This window comes from Notothenia rossii, assembly GCF_949606895.1.
Source record: "Notothenia rossii genome assembly, chromosome: 6".
In the NCBI taxonomy this organism is placed as follows: Eukaryota; Metazoa; Chordata; class Actinopteri; order Perciformes; family Nototheniidae; genus Notothenia; species Notothenia rossii.
In genome coordinates, this window is record NC_136909.1 from 26,271,329 (window position 1) to 26,296,748 (window position 25,420).

At 39.2% G+C, this 25,420-nt stretch overlaps 1 protein-coding gene across 1 annotated transcript; it reads left to right on the forward strand.

The window, feature by feature from the left end:
• The first annotated feature begins 6,958 nt into the window (after positions 1-6,958).
• mccc2 (methylcrotonyl-CoA carboxylase subunit 2) lies at positions 6,959-24,258 on the forward strand. Its single transcript, XM_079690556.1, has 17 exons — positions 6,959-7,195; positions 8,489-8,555; positions 9,380-9,464; positions 10,264-10,365; positions 10,617-10,744; positions 10,917-11,029; positions 13,262-13,375; positions 13,656-13,720; positions 15,501-15,600; positions 15,705-15,800; positions 17,446-17,518; positions 17,621-17,697; positions 19,923-19,989; positions 20,376-20,532; positions 21,262-21,376; positions 23,181-23,266; positions 23,813-24,258. The coding sequence occupies exons 1-17, from the start codon at positions 7,064-7,066 to the stop codon at positions 23,928-23,930; spliced, it is 1,695 nt and encodes a 564-aa protein (XP_079546682.1). The 5' UTR covers positions 6,959-7,063; the 3' UTR covers positions 23,931-24,258.
• The last annotated feature ends 1,162 nt before the right edge of the window (positions 24,259-25,420 follow it).

Consider the following 25,420-nt stretch of genomic DNA (forward strand, 5'->3'; position numbering starts at 1 on the left):
TGTCCACCATGGTGAGGAGGTAGGAAAAGCCCTGAGAGGAGGGTAATGGACCAACCAGGTCAATGTTGACGTGGTCAAACCTCCTCTTAGGCACCAGGAAACGCTCTAAAGGGGCCTTTGTGTGGCGGTGCACCTTAGCGCGCTGACAAGCCACACACTCACCAGCCCAAGTCCTCACGTCCTTTTTCAGCCCCAGCCAGACGAACTTCGAGGCCACCAAGCGCACCGAAGGCTTACCGCCGGGGTGTGACAGGTCGTGCACTGCCTCAAACACGGAGCGCCTCCAACTGGCGGGAACGACTGGCCGCGCCAGGCCTGTGGAGACGTCACACAGGAGAGTAACGCCCACGTCGCCGAACACCACATCCTCCAAGCGCAGCCCCATGCCCTCCACCTTCAGGGCCTGGACGCCGGGGTTTGTGACCTGGTCCGCTGCCATGCGGGTATAGTCCAGGCCCAACTGGATGGCTCCTATGACGACTCTGGAGAGGTAATCCGCAACAAGGTTCGACTTACCAGCCACGTGCTTAATGTCTGTGGTGAACTCCGAGATGTAGGAAAGCTGCCTCTGTTGATGAGCAGACCAAGGCTCTGCCACTTTAGACATGGCGTGAGCGATTTGCGGTCAACGAACGCCGTAAACTCACGGCCCTCCAGCAAAAAACGGAAGTGCCGTACGTCCAGCCAGAGTCCAAGGAGCTCTCGGTCAAAGGCGCTGTACCTGCGTTTCCTGGGTAGCATGAATGACACCGACCCTGGTACCCTCACTAACGGGTCCGCATTGCAACAATATATTCCCAACAGTGAATTATGTCCCAAAACGTGTCACCACAAGCTCTTCTTTAATATACCTCTCAGTAGTCTACAAAAGCATTAAACAAAAGCTAAGTGACAGTAGACCTGTACAGCTCTGCTTTTAGTTAATTGCTAACGTAAAGGCATTGCTATCATGTTAATGTTTAGAAGATTTACAATGTTGACCACCTAGTTTAGCATGTTAGCATGCTAACAGTTGAGAATTAGCACTAAGCCAAGCTGAAGAGTGAATCCAAAAATGAACACAGATGGCTCCTTTACAACTTGTTGCAATTTCTTTTTACAAAAGTGCAAACACACCAGAGAATAATGTCACTGAAATGAAGTGCATTGTCACACAGCATGCCATACAAGATCATTTTAGAGAAAATGCATCAAAAAATAGAAAAATATACATGACAGCAGCATCAACATAAATCGTATAAAGCAATTTCATCTCCAGTTAATTTTCAAATAAAACACATTTTGGTTCAACCACTTCAGCTGACATGTTTTGACAGGGACAGATTAGATAGCTTTATAAAAAGGTTCTTTCTTCTGTGACGACCCCTGCTTGGAGGTCTCCTATGGTGCGTAGGGCCCTTTAATGATCCTCCTCTGCTTGTGCCCACACTGATTGAGGACACCTGACGCACTGATTGAGGACACCTGACAGCTCGCACCGGAGGATTAAAAGGCCTGAGCCAGAGCCTCGAGGTCTCTCCCCGCCAGAGGACTGGACCTCGGAGAGCAGCGGCGCTTATTCTTATTTTGCCTTGCCTTATGTTTGTTTTTTGGCCACGTTACGTTTTTGCCAAATAAATACCTTTTTATATACATATTCTTGTCCTTCCCACGCTTTTTGTTATGGCCAAGAGCCAGGCCATGACAGATGGGGGCTCGTCCACTTCTTTTATCTGTGATACAACAACGGATAGGTAAGATTTGTGTTGGGAGTTGGTGCGCGTGTATAAAGTTTGTTGGGAGCGCGTGTGCAGGGCGACCGGTTTCTTTGTTTCGGCTCATTGTGGGAAGGACATTAGATTTCAGATCGTTGTTTGGGGACTGATTAGATCACTTTGTGAGGCTTTGATTTGTTTTGCATTATATTTCAGGACAGGGTTTGCCAGTTGTTCTTAGCCGTGATCAGCTGTTTGCTTTATTTTTCCTTTGTCTCTCGTTGACACGGGTGCGTTGTATGTGGAGCAGTGCGGAGCGGTGCGGAGTTTTCCCTGGCAGGTTAAGCGGCTGTTCCCTTGGGATTGTTGAGCGGGGTGTGTAGTGTTGCGGAGAAAGTGGTTGAAGCTTCGGCTTGGGAGCATGGCCGTGGTCTCAGTAGTGTTGCTAGCCTGCTAGTCGCTTTGCTGGGCCAGCGGTCTCCAGTGAATAAATACCCACCACAAGTAACTGCATGAAGACTAGGGAGGAGATTAGTCAGTGGGATGTTAACAGTTAATGGGGAAACTCCAATCAATAAGTTAGTGTTGTTCCACTTTGGACGCATAGCAAACGTTGTGGTGTTGATCCGGTTTGTTTTTTTTGTTTTTTTTCTTCTCTCGGCTTAAAAGGTTCGGTTTTGTATTCCGGTGAGGGCCCGGTCTAAATTAATATGGCCGACGTAGAGGCATTTATTGAAGCTCCGTCTCAGGAGTCTCTTGGCACTTTTTCAAGAGACCAGCTGCTATTGATTGCTGAGCATTTCTCGGTGACTATTGTCGGTGACACAATACTAGATGTGGTTGCTAGGATCTTTTTACAAAATCTCAACATCTAACATCAGAAATAGGGAGATTAGTTACTGTTAGAAATTAAAATCAATTTTTTGATGGTATAATGTAGCTTAAACATACCGTCAGTTTAAATGCTGTTTTATACTGAAAAAAAACAGAAATTCTCGTGCACAACCAGTTAAGCTTTTATTCTGAAAATCCTTCATCGCCGGTTAGCATTTAGCATGTGGCTAATATACTATTTCCTAAAGAGGTGAATTTAGTAGCGAAATGACATGGAGTGATGCACACCGAAACCTACTGATTTAACACTACAACTATAGATGTCGAGATACTACCATGCTTAATATTAAATGAAGGTATAGTTTATTTGAATACATTATTGTTTACAGACGTGGGTAGCATGTGACAACATCCGGAACTCCACTGGAAACCAAAATGCCGTGAAGAAGTATTTCCAGTATTCTTAAAGTATGAATTACAGCGTTTAGAATGTGTTAAATGAAAAGTGATGAAGGAGAATATGAGGAGAAGAGGCGTGATAAGCATATATTGAATGTGAAATGTATAAATCCTCTGTTTAAATGCAACAACGGACATTAGAGACGAGGCGAGTCGGCTCACAGGGAGGAGCCAGCAGAGGATAACAGCTGGAGAAGAGGGGTTCGCTCTCTCTTCTTCGCTCACGAGGACCAGATCACAGCTGTTTTTCTAACTGAACAATATCCTGCTTGTAACATACCCGCGCCTTTTTTTTAATTAAAGTACCCAATTGAACCTTTTCAGAGACTCCATTTAGTCTCCTTTTTTAAAGCTTCTCTCCTGGACGCGAGAATAACGATCACGGTTTACATTACCAACACCATTTCTCTCCAGTAGCTGTTGTGATTGATCATAAAACAAACTTCAGCTGAACTTAAAACCATTGGTCATGTTTTGATGGGATACACAAAATCCCAGTGCTTATTTATTCCCTTGGAAAAGGGGTTTTCAAAGTCTGGAACTTTCATTCCTTTAGCCTTGCCTGAATCCTAAATAATGAATGTAAATGAATATCTATTAAACCTTCATTTTTCCATCAGTGGGTGGCTTCTACTGTAGTAGCCTGAAGGAAATGTAATAACTACTGTCATCAACAGGACACTACCCAGGATCAGAGAAAGTATACTGTAAGACAATAATAAAGTCATATAATTGTAAGGATAATGTGTAGTATTCACCAACAGGATTTTCCCACACAAAATGTATATTGGAAATAAATATGATGCTCCCATTTTCTGCAAAAGTGTGTCACTGGGAGGATTATTTATGAAAGGAAATTCATCTGAATAGAGATTGTCCCTTTAAAGCATGACTATTTTATGGTATAATGTGTTTAGGACATACTTCAGTGTGTTTTAATGGGATTATATTGAGACTATAACGCTCTTTAAAGCCTTGTATTGCATTTGATCTCATACCAATTACTGAGGAATTTTTCCTCCCACTTCTCACTTTTTATATTGGATGATATTACTGTCCATCTGTTTATCCGCTGGATTACATTTGATGGTGATTTTTGTATTGACAAGTAACATTTGTAAGGAGATTAATATTTTCAAGTGATTCAAAGGGAGATTTGTGTTGCTATTAACAATATTTTAGGGTGGCCTACCCATTAGTGGGCGGGAGTGTGCACTCTGCTGTGCTTTGATGTCTTACATGTATGGCTGTTTCACACATTAATGACTTATTTGAGCTGTGATGGCATCATTATCTTTTTCCAAAAAGGGAAGGATGAGAGATTTCAGCTCGGCTTGAATAAAACAGGGGAAGGATTTGTGTGTGGTGGGTGGTTGTGTGTGTGATATAAACTTGAGTATAGCTTACATTGCAACCTGTTTCAGAGAAAGGGTGGAAGAAGCTTTTCTGTATACAGTTAAACAAAAACAGCAATTAATGGTGTGAAACTAGGATTAATAAAATAAAGTTAAATAGTACCTTTCAGAAAAACATGTGCATATGCCTCTTTCATTCATTTTTTTGAAATTAGTTTGAAGGGGTAGCCTTCTAGATTTTATATTGCTCAGCCAAGACATTAAGGGAGTTGTGAGAGGCTGATAATTCGTGCCTTTAATTACATATAGTGGGGATCGAGTTGCACGAAAAATGTAATTCTAAATTTCCCATAAAGCAATTGGATAGCATCTCTAATAAGCCAGAGATGTTTTAAAAAGGACACTGCTGCTGTTTCTCAGACTTTACATTACATGTTACTTGTTAGACGCTTTTATCCAAAGCGATTTACATACTCAATACTCTTGCCAATCCCCACAGGAGCAATTTGGGGTGAAGTGTCTTGCCCTGGGAGTGGACACAATGACATGCTGACTGCAGTGGGGTTTGAACATGTGCTCCCCAGATCTGAACACCAGCGCACTAGTCCACTGCGCCACAGCCTCCCGACTTTACACCAATCTCTAAAGCCACAAAAGAAATACAGTAGTTTTCACTGACTGACCACAAGGAATTTAGGTTTATTACACACCATTACTCAAAACATGAGTGATAATAATCTGCAATATTGAATAAGTATCCGTTCTTGCTGGAAATCAAGAAAGCTTTGAGAATTCTGCTGTTTAAAATTAATTAATATAAACACACACCGACTCACAAGGTGAAAGCAATACCAGCAACACGGCTGGATATCATACCCTGTTATTCTTTCTCTTTTTCATCCTCTGTGTGCTTTAACCCACTTTCCTGTATTCCACTCCCAATCATCAAAACATGTTATTTATTAATATATATTTTTTCTCTTTCAAGAGGTTTTTCATGCCTCTACATCTATTCTGTCACTTCACCGCTGCAGCAGTGAGATTGGTGCAAGGGTCACGGTAAAGTAGAGAGAGTAGAGAGTGAGAGGGTTTAAGTTCCACAGAGAGTGGAGGATTGTATATTTCCTAAGAAAACAGGAGCAGCCATTTGAGTCGAGGTCATGGACATTTCTATGCATGCCGACAAAATAAGTGGAAGCGTTGGAGGAGAAAGGCCTCTTAAAACTAAATGAAAATCTATAGCTACAAGCTCTTGGTTTGAATACTCTCCAGCCAATACTCTGCCCAAAGTACTCTAGCTTGAACAAAGCACTTGTGATAGGAATTATGTTTTTTTAAGCTTTTAGGCTAACTCTGATTCCCACTTAAAACCAACTTTCTTTCCCTTTTATAAACGAGACAAGGCCTACAGGGTCTGTGTTAGTGTGACTGTAGTCAACATTGTGATTGAAAAACGTGTAGCTTTGTTGTTGAGGTTAATGCTGTCGCTCAAAACGTCAATCATGTTGGCTAAAAAAAGGAATCCCTCAACATAATTCTTTTTTATCTTTACCAAAAATATGTTTTTTATTATCTAGGTTGTTATTATCTAGGTTGTCAAGGAATATGTGTCATTGCACACGCACGCACGCGCACACACACACACACACACACACACACAGAGTTATGGAGTTATATTTTATTTATTTAGTATGCAAAACAATATTTTGCATATGCATTATGTGTATTGGTACAATGGACAATGCAGTGTTTATATTGTTTGGGTCTGCTGAGGATATACATATTTGTATATCCCCAGCAGACCCAAACAATATTCTTGAGGTCAACAATAAAACAAACATCATGCTTATAAGCATGATGTTTGTTTTATTGTTGACCTCAAGAATAGTGTGTTAATTCAAGGTCCACTTAACTAGATTTTTCAGATCCTTCAACCATATACATTACATTCCTAAATGGACCTTGGGCTAAGGCTTTCTGTCTAATATTTTTTTCATAGGCTACACACAGTGGTGTTAAGTACCCAAGTAGCTTAACTCAGGTATCTTTCACTTTACTTGAGGATGTAAATGTTGTGTTACTTTGTACTTCTACCACACTACAATTCAGAGGTTCATTGTGAACTTTTTCTCTACTAGATGCATTTAAGGTTTTCAGTTATTATGCATATTTGAATTAAAGATGTGAAATATAATCAACACTTAAATAAGACTCTAGTCACACCTGAGTAAAACCACAAGCTACCCTGCAACATACAGAGGAATAAAAAATTGATCCACCTTTACCACCTGTGATAAACACATGAATGCATCGAGAATTATACTCAAAACATATAATATATACTATAATAAAATGGGCCAATTTGCATAATGAGGACTTTGAGTTTTGGTACTTTAAGTATATTTTTATGCCAATACTTGTGTCTTTACTTGAGTAAAGTTTTGATTGCAGGACTTTTACTTGTCAGCGTATTGCTACACTCTGGTAGTTCTACTTTGACTTGAGTACTTCTTCCGGCTCTGGCAACAACAGTGTTAATGCAACAAATGAAGGAGTACCAGAGACATTATATATAGAGCACATGTATTATTTATGCAAACAGCAGGTGGCGATATGGAGCTTAACTTCAAGTAACATCAACCACAGAAGAAAATCACTGCTAGGTTAGCTAGCAAGCTAGCAGTAACAAATTGCACGTTTAAATAGACGTGAACCTCAAAAATGCTTTTACAGACAGTTAGGCCGTGGTTGTATCGTTGCAGGAGTCTACCTTTGGCCTGCACAAGGTCTTATCATGCCGAAACAGTTTCTCGACTCGGGTCTCAGCAGGATACACAGTCCTCTGAATATCAGGTAGGCTAGCTTGTTGCTAACGTACGCTCGACAAGCTTGAACTAAACTGGCTGCTAATTTCAACGTTAACTGTTAAAATAAATAGCTGACAGCTGTTGTACAACTACGGTAAGGTCGGATAAAGTTAAAACGTATTAAGACTTTAGTTTACTTAGTTCCTAAACTGAGCATAAGCTATATCCCCACTGTTTACTGGCTACAAGAGGTCAAAACCTTGAGCTTCCATGGTACTCTGCTAAGGTCTTAGCATCATCACACTAAGTTAACCACGCAAGTTTATTTCTACTACTCAAAATGTACCTGCATTTCAGCAGCTAGACACAGCCTTCGCTCCAAATGTTTGACAACACTGTATGTCGAGTAGCAAATTCTGCAGGTTATTTTTTTCAACTAGCTCAGCATCGCTCCACGGGTAAACTCTCAAGTAATCAGGATTCCTGCAGATGATACTTTTTGCTCATGCAATACCAACCAAACCAAAACCTTTCATGTCTTGGAGTGTGTGTATATATATATATATATATACACACCCACACACACACACACACAGATGATTTAGTATGGAATGACACTTTTCACAACTGGGACTATATGTATAGTAAATCCAAGGTTGAGGTTAACATTGCTTGAGTGGCAACCAGCAGAGCTGTGGTACTCAGGGTATATGCAATAAACATGATAAGTGGAGAAATGAAATGCATAAAGGACAAAACATGCCATAAACAAACGAAAACTCTGAAATTGACAGTATCACCCTTTTAATGCTCAAGAAGTTTTGATAGAAGTTATAATGTAGCGAATCTAATAACAAGAAGCATCAGTGTAAATATTGGTTCACAGTGTCCCCTCTTGTGTAATCAACAACCAATTCATTCTCGCTGTGCAACGCCACAATATGTCACTGGATGGCACTATAGACACATTTTCTTTATATTTTCCAGTTTGGAAAATACTTTTGTTACAGAAAATATACAAAGCTATACATGTCTATAAGTTAATTGTTGAGAGGATAGTAAACATTTTTCATTTCAAATTGTCTAAGAGGTGACTTTAGCTGTTCCATTTTCAGTTAAAGGCACTTTATGCTGTATATAATTGTCTTTATACGTCAGCATAATTGGAGGAACAGATGAACTGTATCAGGTTTCTTTGTGGTATTTGGATAAAAATAAATATTCGATTTTGTGTGTTTTTGTCTTTAATGCTTCGTTGCTCTATACCTCGACACTTAATGCAGCAGCAGCCGACCTTAAATCTATCACTCATGTCTTCATAAACTTGTTTGTTTTTCAGGAGAATTATGAGCGGATGAAAGTTCTCGTTGATGAACTGAAGAGCCGTACCGAGAAGGTTAAATTGGGTAGGTGTGGGAACATGGCGCTAAACATACACTACACTTGAATTAATCAGTTTGTGTTTTCATCAGCGCTAATTAGTTCAGGCCATCTGGTTGATGAAAGTGTTGACAAAACACATTTAATTACCCGTATCTCTTTTAATAAAACTGCTCCGGGACGGTCTGTTGATATTAAGGCTGCTGTCAAATCTGAATGTGCAAACTGAAAGTAGTAAATGCTTCTTTATTAACTTGCCTCAATGAAAAAAGGGTAAAAACTCTGTGTGAAAACATTGCCACTCACAATTTCATTTGCAGTAGATATTTCAATGCTGGTACGTATCTAATATTGAGTACATTGCAGTGTAACTACATTAGGTTTCATGACATCTGATACAGTAGAGTGTAAAGTAGGGGTGCTCAATTAATCGTATTTTAATCGCGATTATGACGATTACGAAATCAACGTAATTGAAACAAACCGATTTTTTTATTTATTATTATTATTATTAATTAATTATTTTTTATTAATTTTTTCAGTTGAATTATACTTAAAGTTCAGGGTAATCAACTGTTAAAAACGTACTGTTAAAAATGTTTTCTCCAATAAATTGATGTTTTCAAAGTAAATGTTTTTAATAATCGTGATTATGATTTTTGCCATAATCGAGCAGCCCTATAGTGTAAAGTAGTACAAACATACTTGGTCCTATCTTATCTTAAATGTCGAGGGTATAAGATTGTGGTTTAGGTTACTATCTACACTTGGACACTTGACATAAAAACACCACTGGACTATCCAAAGTGTTGCCGTATTGTAAGCATTCTCTTTATTTTTGTGTAACCAGGTGGGGGAGAAAAAGCCAGAAGACTTCATACTTCTCGTGGGAAACTTCTGCCCAGAGAGCGTATCGACAGACTGCTGGATCCTGGGTACAGTATCTTCTAATTTGATCTTTGATTTTAAATCCATCGCTGACTCATATCACAAATATGTGCTCTGGTGTGACGTCATCACACAAACCATTGCACAGGTAGTTCTAACGTGTGCAGCACTTCAATCTGCCCTTTCCTCTGAGAGCAGAGGAGGGAGGAAATCATTTCTGTTATCCTACAGTCATCCATAGACCCCTAATATAACCCTCCACCACAGGAGACATCCTGCTTTCAATCTAAAAGAACATTGTCAATTTAACTTAAAGTGGACCTATCATGCTATATTTGAATAATATAGTGTAGGACCATACCCATATAAAGGCATATTTATACTTTTTATTTTTCAAAATACCAAACAGATCATGCATTTTAGCCATTCCTAATTTCGCTCAATTTAACACTGTCTTTGCATGGGCTGATTCTGTGAGAACATCTACAGGCCTGGCATATGTACTACAGCGTCTCCAGCGCTTTCGAATGGCAATGTCCGTGGGTGTCTCCTCCTGATTGGTGGAGTTGGCCCAATAGCCGTGGGGCCACTTCTGTGAAGTCATAGAAGTGTTCAAATCTGGATCAGTCTGTATCAGATCCGTTGCAGCCCCTTTTTAAGAGATTTGGGTATGGACGAAAATAGAGAGGGTTGTGTTTTCTGACAATTGGTGAGTTCCCTGGAACACCGGGGACACATATTCATGTATAAAAGATGTACAAAAGTGCATTTTGCATGATAGGTCCCCTTTAAAGAACACTTTTAATTGCAAGCCTTCATTGCATGTTTTGTTGTTTTATTTTGCAGGACCCCTTTCTTGGAGTTCTCTCAGTTTGCCGCATATGAATTGTATGGAAAAGAGGAAGTCCCAGCAGGCGGTATACTAACTGGGATTGGGCGTGTTTCGGGGTAAGCATCGTGAATGAGCAGATTTTCCTATTAAAAACTGATTTTAAGCCACTCTGTCTATTAAATGCATATTAAACCTTCTTAACTAGATGCAAAATATTCAAAATGTTAAGTCTATGATAATTAGATGGGGTGTTAATTTAATCTTTGTGACTTGTAATTAGCTACAGTATTTGGATAATTTCCAATGATATTCTCCTTGAGTACTCCAGGTGCAGCACACATTTCAATATTACATTTTTTTCTCACAGGGTGGAATGTGTTATAGTTGCGAATGATGCTACTGTCAAAGGCGGGACATACTTCCCTGTTACAGTGAAGAAACACCTCCGTGCACAAGAGATCGCACAGCAAAACAACCTGCCATGCATTTACTTAGGTAAGTTGAAAAGGTTTGGTAAAACAAGAAACATAGACTTACAAAAGGGACACAATACATGTACCAGTTTATTCTATGAGGAATACAATGTGTCTGTTAAAAAAGAAAAATAACCAATTTAAATAAGAATTACTGAGTTCTTTAAATATTCCGATGTTTTTGACTCCTTTAGTGGATTCGGGAGGAGCCAATCTTCCGAGACAGGCCGAAGTCTTCCCAGACAGAGATCACTTCGGACGTATTTTCTACAACCAGGCCAGGCTGTCTTCAGAGGGAATATCACAGGTGATGCTATACTAGCAAAGCACTTATATACTAACAAAGAACTGGCTTATCTAAAGCCAGCTGAGTAGCACTTGAAATGTTTTGGCTCTATGAAACCTGATGTACTTATATGATTCTGTTTTCTTCAAGTTTGTATCTTCTTGGTTGAATGCACTTATTGTAAGTCGCTTTGGATAAAAGCGTCAGCTAAATGCAATGTAATGTAAATGCTTTTGTTTGGTTGATAACATTGCATTTCACATGTTAATCATTTAACGCACCTAGAGCAGATGGGACCAAAGCGTAATAATCTGCTTGTCAACCTTTGGTAGCTGTCTCTTACTGTAGCGTGATTTTGTTTTGGAACCTTGTGTTGATTCATGGATCATTTCTAAGAAGCACAAAGGTTTGTCTGAATAATGGACACAGATAGTACATTTAAAGGAGCTGCACTACTGTAGGTATTTCATCTTTTCATTGTGTGCAGGCAACCAATTCAGCTTCCAGGGCTCAACATTATAAATTGCCCGCTGGCCCGGAAGCACTATTTAGACACCCCGGGCCAGCATAACGTACTTTCCACTTGCCCGCTCGGGCCACTAAAAATATTGCTTTAAAAAAAAAAAAATGTGTCCTGTGGTATTGGTATTTTGACTAGCAATTTACTTAAATTGTTTCGTTTATTAACGCTACAACATAGCGTTTCGTGAGGCGGTTGTCGTTGTTGGGTGAAAAGCAAACAGCTGTTTGCTGCGGAGCGCAGCGCGAGCAGGTTCCAGTGAGCGGGAGCGCGCTCCTTCACTACAGAATATTCACCTAAATGTTTTTAATACAAGCGGTAACCGGCCAAGCGCCGGGCAAAAAACAATCTTCAAATAAAAGAAAGTCACCGGAGGAGTTAAAGGAGAGTGAAAGGGAGTATGAGAAGAAGAGGGAGAGAAGGTTACACTGTAACGCGTCCGAAAACCCTTTTATAATCTATCGATTAGATTTATGATTCGAAAATTATAAAAGTAGGGTAACAAAACGTGGAGATTATCCGGCTGAACAAAACGTGCATTTATCAAACAGGTTTGTTTTCCACAGACCTTATTTCCAGCTATTTTCCAAAACCCTTTTGAGAAATTCCATTGCTTTTTGTCGAGGGAACCAGCAGCTTACTTCCTGGTTTAGGACGCGTCACTGCACCTCTCAATATGATGCCAATATAAACAAGGTCTTCTGTCGGCTCTGTACATCAATGCCGACCTATGCTGACAAGTAAGTGAAGAGTAGAAAATATAAAGGTATTGGCTTTAGGGAAATGTCCCAGCAGTTTAGGATAATGAAGGTTCTAATCTAATCTATTACATAGCCATTACATTTCCAACTCCTAATGACAGGACTGGCAGAAAGCGCTTTATACAAATAATAATACTCATAATAGCAGACATTTTTTAACAATGACCACAATATCATTATTTTAATAAACCAAATATGAACAATTGAGGAAAATGAGGAAGAACTGATGATTCAAATGTTTTAGTACAAGTAATAATGTAGTTAGTGCATAAATTACTATTGCAACAAATGTGTTAATTTTTTTCATTATAAGTCGATTTTCTTTTGGACGAATGCTCCGGGCCAGAGGTTACAATGGTGGTGCCAGTGAGAATACAATTCCACCGGCCCGGAGGGCCAGTGGCATTTTACCCTTAATGTCTACCTCTGGCTTCCTTTTGACTGTTAGAACAATAAACATCATTGTGTTTAAAAAACAAACAAAAATAAGTGTAGAGCTGAGAAATGTGATGGGTGCAATAGCGAAGTCCGTTCTGGCACACACCTGAATATGTTCACACATCTCCAACAAACTGAATGCCCATTCATTCTTGATAATATTGTCCCTCAAAATGATTAAAGTCATTTATTATTTCAGGATTTCCCTTCTGTAGTATTTGTTATTTTCCCTTTCAGGTTCTTCTCTCAAAGTTATATTGAGTATAACCTCAACATTTACCAAAAGACTTACAAAATGTGCCAGTTCAGTAGTAGAGGGACCCGTAAGGACAGATCCACGGTGGAGCGTGAAATCAATTCTGAATCTGAATTACTACTGGTTCAAACAAAGTGTGAAGCTACAAACTTGCTTAGGGCTAAGTTGTCTTTGAGCTGTTATTGCACCCTCAGATAAATCTGATATTTATTTGATAGCCACATTTTAATGTCTTGCCAATTGTCGATTGTTAATGAGACTTTTTCTGGACTCCTTAGATTGCGGTTGTGATGGGCTCCTGCACCGCTGGAGGGGCCTATGTTCCTGCCATGGCAGATGAGAGCATTATCGTGAGGAAGCAAGGAACCATCTTCCTCGGAGGACCTCCACTGGTAGGACATCTTTTTGTTGTTAGATTATAAAACTAGGAGGAAAGTTAAAGCATCAAATTTTCTCGTAATCCTGCGAGAGGATTCGGGATTCATTAATCGCATAAATCATAAATTAAGCACAAGACATATCCTACTAATATCTCTTTTTTTGGTAGTAATTTCATTCCAGCTGTACAGTAAAAAGCGACCAGGTTGCAGCCGTTTTAAAAATACTCCACAGATATTTGTGTTTGTTGTTCTTGTTTGTTGAAGGGTCTGTGCTTCTGCTTTTTGTTTTTAGGTCAAAGCTGCAACTGGGGAAGAAGTTTCTGCAGAGGACCTTGGTGGTGCTGATCTTCACTGCAAGTAAGAAATACCAATATTTTTCATGACTTACTATTTATAGGTGTTTGATATCATGGTTCTGCTTTTGGAAAAGTGTTGTTCATAAACTTGCATTAATAAGCTGTTATCAGAATACGAAATCCTGTAATACACAAACATTTCTGACATAAACAATTGTAGACATATTTTGCAGTGGTGCCTTTTTTACAAGCTGGGTTTACACAGAGTAGTTTCACTTAGTGTTATCCAGGGTGTCCGCGGGGTCTTAAAAGGTATTAAAAATGGATACATTTAGCGTAAATTAAGGCTATTAAAGTATTAAACTGCATTTTCCAAGGTATTAAGAAGTCCCACAGCAACGACAACATGAAACACCCTTTAATTTACTGAAACGACATGTCGGGAAACCCCCTCAAGACGGCCCCATGCATAGCGCGCCATAAAATGCTGCTTCTTATTTTAAGTTTCGTTGCCTTGCTCCGCTCTGTGCTTAGTGCTAGCCAGAAAGCAGCGGTGTTTAAGTCCCAACTCTCCCGCTGGCTAATCCGTGCCTCCCCTGACTACACGCCGCTGACACACACCGCTGCAGTGCAGACTCTCTGCACGGAGGAGCCACGGAGGAGCTGCGGAGTCCGGGCGATGCTGCTCCTCCAAGGAAGAGACACATGTTCACTAAGCCAAACTATATCCGGTCACAGAGATCTGCTATTTTAAAGTAAAGTCAACACATATTGACCCTAAATATAGTCTATATTAAGTACGAGAAAAGTCTTAACATATATATCCTTTTTTGTAAACATATGACAAATGTGTGAGGGTGATGACGTCAGAGCATCGTCCTATGTGCCAGGGCTTAGCCCCGGACAGCCCCAGCCCAATTTAACCCCTGGGTATTTGAGAGGAAGCTCCTATATGGCATTACCCCGCTGAAGCTCACCAAAGTTTAATACATTTCATGGTTGAAAGTTTTGTCAATTGTTTTGTTTATTGGTCAAATACTGGTTTCTAATGGTTTCTGAGGAGTTTTACTGGAATGAAAGAGCACAGAGTACAGAAGCAACAAAAAAAAAAATAGCATACTGCATTAAACCTGACCTTCACAGAGAGGTTGAAGTTCATGTGGAGAGGAGGCTTCAGTAGTCTGTCTGCACTCTGTTTAGTTTTGCTATCTTACAATCAATATAGTAAATGTGAGGTAAAGTGTGTCGCCAATGTAACCGGTTAGAACTCGAAGTTGCGATGAGGTCTTAAAATGTATGGAAAGGGTCTTGAAAGGTATTAAATTTGACTTCAGGATTCCTGCATATACCCTGTTATCATAAATGATAACCTTATCTTAAGCTAAACCAGGATCTTTTTACTCAACCTATGAAATTGTAAATGTGAGAAAAAAAATGTATTGCAATTTATAACGTTAAAACACATGTTAAAAACTGATGGCCGTAATGTGGGAGAACATTTGTTACCTATCAAAACATTATTGATCATGCAGTTTAGTAATATGGTAATGTTATTTTGTTTTGGAGACAGAGTTGGGTAAAAAGAGTAATTAATTATCTATTTTGTCCGGTCAAAATGGTTTTGAAATGATGTTGTTCATTTCAAAACCATTTTGTTAAGCTGTCAGGAGTCATTGAGTCACAACATTATGTGTTCGTGTTTAACTGTATTGATTGCATATCATTATTTAGCTTAATTTACATAAATGAAACACATGCACCAATCAGTATTGTAGTGTTGAGTATTGATTAATGTGCTGAAATGATAATGTCACAGTGACAAATTTCCTGCTTATTTACAGAAAATCTGGTGTGACGGACCATTATGCTTTGGATGATAACCACGCACTCCATTTAGCAAGAAAAGCAGTGAGGAACCTCAACTACAGGAAAAAGCTTGATGTAAGTCAAATGATGAGTCATTTACAGTCACCTTAAATCCATTCATCCATCAATTCAAGCTGTGTGTGCTCTCTGCTGGTGTGAAGGCTGTTTTTGTTTCTCAGGTCACCACAGAGCCGGTGGAGGCCCCTCTCTACCCGGCTGATGAACTCTACGGCATAGTTGGAGCAAACCTGAAACGTAACTTTGATGTCAGAGAGGTATTTGTCCGGCTTCCTCCACTTTGCCTCAAAGGGGCAAGAAACAAATGTTGTTAGTATTGCCACAAATGATCTGAACAATAATGTTGAGGCTTATTACATTGGGTGATGTTGCATCACTTTTGAAGTCTAAAACCTCTTTATAAACCTCTGCCCCTTTTCTGAAATGTGTGTTTAGCAGCCAATTTTCCTTGATCTATTTTTCTTTTATAGTGTTACCGACAGTAACAAGATTTAGAGAACATATGCACACTTTGCAGCAAAATACCAGCAAACCTGACGTTTAAAGGTTCAGAATGCACTCTAAACAATTTGTAGCTGTCGGGTCTCTGTTAGGAGTCAATCATGGACAGCGGGCATCAATCACTTTAATCGCCTAGTTTTCTCTCTCTGGCACGGCTTGCCAGATGTTCTCATTTGGTTTAAAGCCTGTGCCTTTGATTCTTGATTTAGACCCTTGAGCAAGAATCGCTGCTAACTGTAGAGATGTCAAAGTGTTTGTAGTCAAGAACAGTATTGGCAGTCCATTTAGCAAACAGGATCAAGGGGCTTCCCCCTCTTTTAACTTGTAAAGGGATTTTCAGCACTGGGCATCCTGCATCGCTTAAGTTAAATCAATCATGATTCAAATATTATACTTGTGTCTGTCAAAGCCTGATATTTCTTATAAATGTTTGTCATTGAGCTCTATTGTCTAAAAAATATTACAAACACACCAATAAGCCACACTGTTTCATAAAATTACATTATGTTATTGTATATGAATTAACCACATGCTGTCTATGCGCTATTCATACGTACTACTGGTTTAAAATGGCCTCCTAAAAATACTCGGTTTACCTCTTTTTCAGTCATTTCTGCTGAAAACTAAAAGGCCCATCTGCTTGCCGAGCTCTTTTTTAGAATCAATATATTTATATATATTTTTGAATAAATTACATCCTCCGTGTTAATGGATAAACTGAGGGCTTGTGATATGTTGACATATCATAAATATGGAATATTTCTGGTCTTACCTAGAAGGAGGAAAACATATTTATACAGTATATAAACACATATATATCAAGGCTGCGATTTGCTAATTTGTGCGCACAGTTTATAATGTGTTAACCCCAATTAAATAAAAACTCAAAATGAAATTAAAAGAATCTGGCAGTTTACAAGGCCAAGTCACTCATCCCAGCAGCCAGCTGCTTAAGGCACTCACCCTTGGTTGTAGGCAGCTATGGATAGAGACTCTTTAATTAGGGTTTACCTTAGCTTGGGGATGAGTTATCAATACATGTTGGCAGAACTTGTTGAGGACATTGAGAGTTTGTGGATTAAATCCTGCAATAGGCAGAGTTGAAGATACCGATACTTGAAGCAGGTGCACTGCAGGTGAGAGAAAGGCTGGTCTGTTGTGCCAACAATGTGGGAATAATTGAATGAAACTGTGGCCACGAATTACATCTCATAGGCACAAATTAATAAATCATGGTCTGAATTTCTATTTATTCTCTCTATGGCATATCCCAGGCTCTGGAATAAACACACTATAACAACATGGAAAACTGGTATTGCAAGTGTCATCTGCTTTCTGTATTTACTGTCTTTGGCTTTGCATTATGGGATTTTACAGCTTCCCTCTATTCATTCATCGCAGGTCATCGCCAGAGTTGTGGATGGCAGTAAATTTGACGAGTTCAAGGCTTTCTACGGAGACACGCTTGTTACAGGTCGGTAAAATGACATTACTACAACCCAGAAAAGAACGTCTACAATTATGTTTCTTCCCATGGAATTTAGCAACATTAACATTAAACTCTGTAACTGGGCAGGATTTTCCAGAATATTCGGTTACCCTGTGGGAATCATTGGCAACAACGGAGTCTTGTTTTCAGAGTCTGCGAAAAAGGTAAATATCGTGTGTACACTAAGATGTCTGAAACCTTTATAAGTGAGTGTTCTCTAAAGGATAATTATTGGTTTCTAAGGTCTGTTCACAGTATCTCCACAGTGTTATTAGAAAAGCTGAAATGTGCCCCTGGCTTCTCTGAAAACCTTTAAGTTTATGGTACAGCTTCAATCCTGTGATATTATAAACAGACACCTGTGTAACCTGTAGAAAGCTAAGCCTCATGATCGGGTTCAATGTTCTACGGGGTAACAATTGTACTTTCAATATGTTCCTCTGAATGTCAAGGACTTGAACTTAATACTGAAGCACTTCAGGTAGTTTGTCCACAGGGATTTGCCACCAATATGTCTCTCTTGAGGGAGCTTTAGTCTTCATAGATGCTTCCACTGACCTTTCAGAGGCGAGTTTCCCTCTCACAATAAGCTCTGAAATTGCACTTGTCTGGGGCATCTCAGGAGAACTCTGACGAATGGCATAGTAATAACATATCATTTAGAAAGCATGGACAAGGGACAATCATGATTTTCATTCAATGTAATTCCATTAATTTGTAAGCCAGTCTGCCGTGAACAGCTGAACTTTACCCAGGCTTAGGAAAGATGAGGAGCTGAATTTGTGATTATAGCCTAATGCGTTTTTCAAACACGTTTCAAATTTAGATAACAAGCTTGACCTGAACAAATATTTCTTTCTATGATTATTTTGTTCTCTTTTTCCTGTGAGGTCTCAATAGGCCAGTTAGAGCATTGGTTATCTCATCAGTGTAATTGTTTACAAAAGATACTGACACAGAGCTTCAGACTTAGCACGTCGGTTCCACATCTGTGTCTGAGAGCATATCCAAGAAAATCAATACAGCACCTGCATTTCGTGATGCATTTCTGACACGCTGTCATCACTAACGATTTGCCCAGGCTTCTATTATGCCAACTTTTAAGTTGTTAAAAGCTTTTCCCCAGGTGTTTGTGAAAAGGAGAGGTAACAGAGAAAAATATTACATTTGTGTTGTTGTGTGAACATTTGGGAGCCAACTGAGTGAACAAAAAATAAGTAACAGTTTATAATAAGCAACCGTCTTTCAGGCCGTCTCCAACTTGTGTTTACTCTTTGCAATGCAAGGCAGCATGCTTCACTGAAAGAGAACCAGCAGAGGTAACTGCCAAAATGAGGAAAACACCTGAGCAATTCAGCAATACAAAAATATATGGAAATGAGGTGTCTCCGCACACTGCACAGTCTTTTGTGCTGGGTTTTTCTGTGCAATGGCTCCTGGCAGCTCTGTGTTCTTCAATGTATTTCTCTGGCGAGGCTGAAGGCCATTCAGCTCTTTCATATTCAAAATAAAAATCTAGCAAGAATAAAGCATGAGTGGCGGAGATGACTCTACCTCCAGAGTTGATACATTTCTGTCTCAAATCAAATGAAGATAAAGGTGAGACCAATTCTTCACAGGACCATCACTTTGTTAACGGCTCAATGAGCATGAAGCAATTGTCCATTTTGATATTGACTTTGATTGGGCCTTCAGCTTCTCAAAAAGTTTCCATCTTCTCGTGTACGCACAAACTCCAGATATGATCCAGCGCTTTTGAACAGAATCACTGTCTCATTAGAAAACACTGTTTTTGTTGGTAAAGGCTCTTTTCCTGTTAATATCTTAAAGGTGACATATCATGCAAAATGCACTTTTGTACGTCTTTTATACATGAATATGTGTCCCCGGTGTTCCAGGGAACTCACCAAGTGTCAGAACACACAACCCTCTCTATTTTCCTCCATACCCAAATCTCTTAAAAAGGGGCTGCAACGGATCTGATACAGACTGATCCAGATTTGAACACTTCTATGACGTCACAGAAGTGGCGCTACGGCTATTGGGCCAACTCTACCAATCAGGAGGAGACAGCCACGGACATTGCCGTTCGAAAGCGCTGGAGACGCGGTAGTACATATGCCAGGCCTGTAGATGGTGCTGTTCTCACAGAATCAGCCCATGAAAAGACAGTGTTAAATTGAGCGAAATGAGGAATGGCTAAAATGCATGATCTGTTTGGTATTTTGAAAAATAAAAAGTATAAATATGCCTAATATAGGTATGATCCTACACTATATTATTCAAATATAGCATGATAGGTCCGCTTTAAGGTTGCAAAATAACTTGAATGTGTTTTGTCCTGTAGGAAGTTAATTAGTTCGACTGAAGATTTGTATTCCTTTTTCAGGGAACCCATTTCATCGAATTATGCTGCCAGCGAAACATTCCTCTTATTTTCCTCCAAAACATAACGGGTGAGTGGGACGTTTTTATTTCTGAAGTTTTGGGATTATTGCCAACACTGTTTCTTCTTCTTAGTCCTTCTCTTCATTTTGCTTCATTACCTTAATTCCGAGTGAACATGACATCTTATTCATAATCATTAAAGTTCTTAAATAAGTGAAAATATAATTAAACGGTTCGTTTGGATTAGGTTCTTAGGCACCTACTGAAAGCCTGTCTTTAATACAATCGTGAAATGACACACTGCAATTTGATTTAATATCATGGTTCACATCATAATCAAATAGGTGCTCTCGGTTTACCGTTTTAACCTTTTCTTTCACACGTGTTATTTGAACTGACACCACACTGTGAAGTCAAATTCATTTGCAATCTCTCCTCTGCATCTTTCTCTCAGGCTTCATGGTGGGTAGAGAGTATGAAGCAGGTGGCATCGCAAAGGATGGAGCTAAGATGGTTACTGCTGTTGCCTGTGCCAATGTACCCAAGATTACTGTTCTTATCGGAGGCTCCTATGGTGCAGGAAACTATGGCATGTGCGGCAGAGCCTACAGGTAAGAATACATTAATGAAAAATAGAAAAGATTTCACAAAGGAACAAAAACATAAGAGTTTGGCCAAGACCAGCAGCCTTACATAAATGTGAAGATCATTAGCTGTGCATAATTCAATTGTACAAAATGTGCTCTGCATGCTGTTCATTATGTGGACGAATATGCATCAGAAGCCTTTTGACTTTTCCTTTCATATGAAAATGACCTTTGGTAACCACAGAAATGGAGGGTTCTATTTTTGAACACATTCTAGTAAAGAAACCTCCATTTGAGTTTGACTTTTCTGACACTGGCTATCTTTCCTCGCGTCTTCTTTGTTCCTAATTTGTTTAAATGACATCCTCTGAGAGGTTTGCCTTTTAGAACAATAAGAAGCAAAAATGATGGGCTGGTTTATACTCCACAAACAACTTCACACAGTGTTTCTCACATGTGCAATAGGACATGAAATAATTGTTCAATCAATTTACATACATCTTAAATTACGGCTGGTACTCCCTTTAGGTTGGATCTTTTGATATTCCCTGAGTGGTATTTTTAATGGCTCTCATAAAGGATGTTTTTCCATAGCTGTCATGAGATTATTAAACCATAACTAGAATATACCATTTCCATTCCATTTCTGGATGTTGCTTTGTTTGTTTTAGTTTTTCATGCATTATTTAGCAGACTATTCTGGCCCAACAATAAGCGAACAAATTGTGACAAGACCTTCTCTTCTTCTCGCAGCCCACGATTCCTGTACATGTGGCCGAATTCCCGAATCTCTGTAATGGGCGGTGAGCAGGCGGCCACTGTCCTGGCCACCATCACCAAGGATCAGAGGGCACGGGAGGGGAAGGAGGTAACATTCATCTTCCCGTCTGTGCTTCACTTGAAAGGCCTAAATGAGCTTTTCTGCATTTGCTGCCAAAAGCAGAAACATTATGAAGTCACTTTTCTTTCAGTAATGGTTTGACATGGCACTTATACAAGGATAAAGATATATCAATGTTAAGTGTTAGAGTGATGACAGAATATTGCAGCCATCAAATGGCTGCATTACATTTGGTCCGAGACACTGTTATGGGTGTATTAAGAGTGCATTAATAGCTTCAGAATATTACGTGCCTTGGGTGATGCATTTCAATCATTGATGTTCATTGATTGTTTCTCAATGTGGATTTAAAAAGACTGAAAAGGAAACTTATTATTAACATTATTTTAAAGATGCCCTATTGTGCTTTTTGTGGTTTTCCCTTTCCTGTTGTGTATTAGTTTATAGGTTTTTGTGCATGTAAATGGTCTGCAAAGCAATCCAACAAATTGTATGTGAAAGGCTAAGGGGAAGGACATCTTTAAGCGGTTGACCAGTCACAACAGAGCTGGCCAGCTAACCAATCAGAGCAGACTGGGCTCTGGTTTTAGACAGAGGGTGAAAAGAGGCAGGCTGTATGAGAAAAACAAAGCACTTTTTGAACATTAAAGCATGGAAACATGACACAGTAGAGGCACAACATACAAATATGAACCTGAAAATGAGCATTCTAGGGCACCTTAAAACATTTAAATGAAGTCTTTCTCTAACAGTCTTTATTCTACTCTTATTTAAAGTTGAACAAGTGTTTTTTTCTAAAGATGTAATCCGCATTGGTATGAAAAAATCATCAAGCTAATACAAAATGTGGCTTAATATGATTACATTACAGACTTAGCTTGTTGCCCCAAGTTTTATTGGACAAATATAAGTATACATCACTGTGTCTTTAACTGACATGGTGTACACTCAGGATGGATTCAAAAAGGGTTGCCGGGCTTTTGCAGCTGCTAAACCTGTGCAAATAAAATGGAAATAAACCGTGTAATTCTCAAAGCACCAGCTACAGTAAGATGAAATTAACCCCTGACTGTGCTGCAAAACAAATAGCGACTCCTGCTTCTACGCTATTTGCACCTATTTAAATGAGGTAATATACAAACATTTGGTACCAAATTGTCACCTTTCTATGCGAGTGAGCCTCATTGCAGAAACAATACAATTTAGAAAGTTTAGCACTAATAACCACACACTGTTAAAGTGAACAAATTGGAACCTGCAATCCCATATATAACATATATAAGTGCTGCGCGCTCAAACTAATTTATTTAGTGATGCAATTACGGGGTGCCAAGACAGTTGTGACAGTGAAAAATAAATGAGTGAAGCTCCGCCACCTGTCACTTTGGAAGAAATAGATTTTTGTATTTTAATGAATAGTAAGGTTTTTATATAACAAGAGATAAACACATTTCTTTCCTTTCCCACCTTTCCCAAATCCTGACCTTACATTTCCCATTGCCTCTCTCTTAATTGCCTTCAGATAATTTGACAAAACCTCTGGCTTAGGCTGCCTTTAAATCGCTCTCAGCCGCAATGCTTATGAATATGTTTACTATTTAATACCGTTAAGGCATTACCTTCTGTGAATCATACCTGAAGACAGGACAGATATGGAGTGCAAATGTTGCACAATTCATGTAGCTACAGCAATCTATTCATTGTAAATGTTGTTGAATTCAGTTGCCAGTTTTTTCAGTCCTCCTAGCTAAAACTAATGCTAAAACTAATACAATTATCTTTGGTAGACCTGCAGCACCAATTCCTTTTTGATTTCACATTTTATTCACAGTTCACAGCAGAGCAAGAGGCTGCCATGAAGAAGCCAATCGTAGAGCGGTTTGAAGCGGAGGGCAGTCCATACTTCTCCAGTGCAAGGTGAGCTTTGGTCATGACGCTTCACTCTGTGTGTGGGATAAAAGTATTCACCGAAAGGCTTTCACAGCATTGACTACATGTTCAAATGATCTCTTTGAAATGATAATATTCTGCAGAGGTGGAATAACAACATGCCAGCAGCATTTGCTTCTAATTTCTTTTGTAAATCATTCCAATATCAAATCATCTTACCCTGCTTTTCGAAATCATACTGCTCATGTACGTATAAGGAGTGATGCTGTGATGGGTTCAAAGTGTATTTATTCTCCATCAGATGTCCTGTTGTTCTGCTAATATGAACCATCTTTGCTTGTTTTTATTATTTGGTCCTGTGGGTTATTTTCATGGTTTATGTGAGCTAAGCACATATCAGATGATAAAGGTCTCCCAAAATGTTTTTCAAAGCCCTAAAAATGTATTTACAGTTAAAAACTATCAAATAAAGCAGCAAAAAAAACATTAATTCGGTAATTATCATATTTAAGACTACAAAACACATCAGATGAGTGAGATTGTTTAATAATGTGATGCTTTTTTTTTTTCCAGACTGTGGGATGACGGGATCATTGATCCCGCAGATACTCGTCTGGTTTTGGGTCTGAGCCTCAGTGCCGCACTGAATGCACCAACGAAGAAGACACGCTTTGGAGTGTTCAGAATGTAATGCTCATGACGCTTGCCTACCTGTTAGAGTTTGACATATACTGTACCTAAACTAGTTTTTGTAGTTTTACTTGTGAGATGTCACCAGATTAAGGGCAACAAACACAGAAAATAATGACTCAAGTAGAATCACAGACCTCGGATCAATGGGGATGTGATTGGATGGTGTGCTGTTGTTGTGGGATATTTCCACTAAGACGTTGTGCCTTAACTATCACTAATCCTTTGTAAATGCAAACTGTATTCATGTTTTATTTTCCCTTCTTTTTTTTTCTTTTTATTGAATGCTGTAAATGATGAAATATAAAAGTGCACAATTGTAGTCTTTATTCAGGACCATTGATGTTGCTCAGCACCTGGTAAAGAAATGTCAGAGAGTAAAACTGTTCATAAGGGGGCACTGTTTAGCTAGATATCTGATTGGCCACAGGCTTAACAGACGCGAGAAGCAAACTCAACCTTGTTCACGCTAAATGCCTTTTAGATAACACAGGGATGCTCTCATATTGACAGAGGAGCTGTTTTGAGTACAATTCAAAACAACACTTTTGTTTTAAAGTTCCAAGGTCAGTGCAATTTTGAAATCCACTTTACATTAACCTATCTTGTTCAAAGACACAGCCAGCCATATGTTTTGATTTTAACTTTAATAATCCCCCAGATGTATTGTATAAGGCAGAGTATGTCGAGCCACCGAAGAAGAGTAATGCTTAACTTAACCAACTGGCAACCCTCCCCCCCCCCCCCCATTTTTTTCCATTGTGTAAATGTATCTCTTAAACTGAACATGCTGCACACAGTTGGTCTGCTCACATAATTGGTATAGACCATCTGAGTTGACTTTGGCAACAAGTTCCGTTATTTACTCAGTTTTTGGTGGATTAGGGGCAGCTGTGTTTTTGAATGTTTGAACATCCTCATACAAACTTAGCTGGTTAAAATAACTTGAAGCCCTTCATGCTCATCTGTGTATGACTGTGTGTACACTGAGACTGGAAAGCATAACCTTATTATAGTAATAACTAGGGTTGTGTGTGCCACCCACGCAGACATCCTCCACCACCTCTCACCACCAGCTCTTAAAGCTGGTTATGCTTCATGCTCTTCCACCACATATAGTTGGATCATTACCAAACAGTATGAAGCTGTTTTAAAAGCTTCACCTTTATGTAAGCAAGAAACACTTTCCAGAGGTTTTGAGGTCTAATGATTGGAAGTGTTCATATTTTCAAGATCAATCAAGATGAATCAATCAAGGATTTTGGTTTTTGACCAAGCCTTTCTCGATGACAGTGACTGCTTTGCCGTGATTATGTCTCACTAGGTGTCTGGCGGGTCTTTTTTAGGAGAAGAATGACTGTCTTTTCATTTTATGATGAGAACAGTGGCTTTGAGTTGTTGCACCACTTTGCATACTAGAAGATTACAACATTCCTTGCATCATCTGTACACAGACAGATGACCTCATTAACAGCTATGTGCAGCCAGTTT

Excerpts from the sequence above, each read along its gene's own strand:
- mccc2 (XM_079690556.1), top strand. The coding sequence starts at position 7,064 with ATGCTTTTACAGACAGTTAGGCCGTGGTTGTATCGTTGCAGGAGTCTA. Across the intron at positions 17,698-19,922 it reads TTTCAGAGTCTGCGAAAAAG|GGAACCCATTTCATCGAATT; the intron begins GTAAATATCGTG and ends TTCCTTTTTCAG. Across the intron at positions 23,267-23,812 it reads CCATACTTCTCCAGTGCAAG|ACTGTGGGATGACGGGATCA; the intron begins GTGAGCTTTGGT and ends TTTTTTTTCCAG.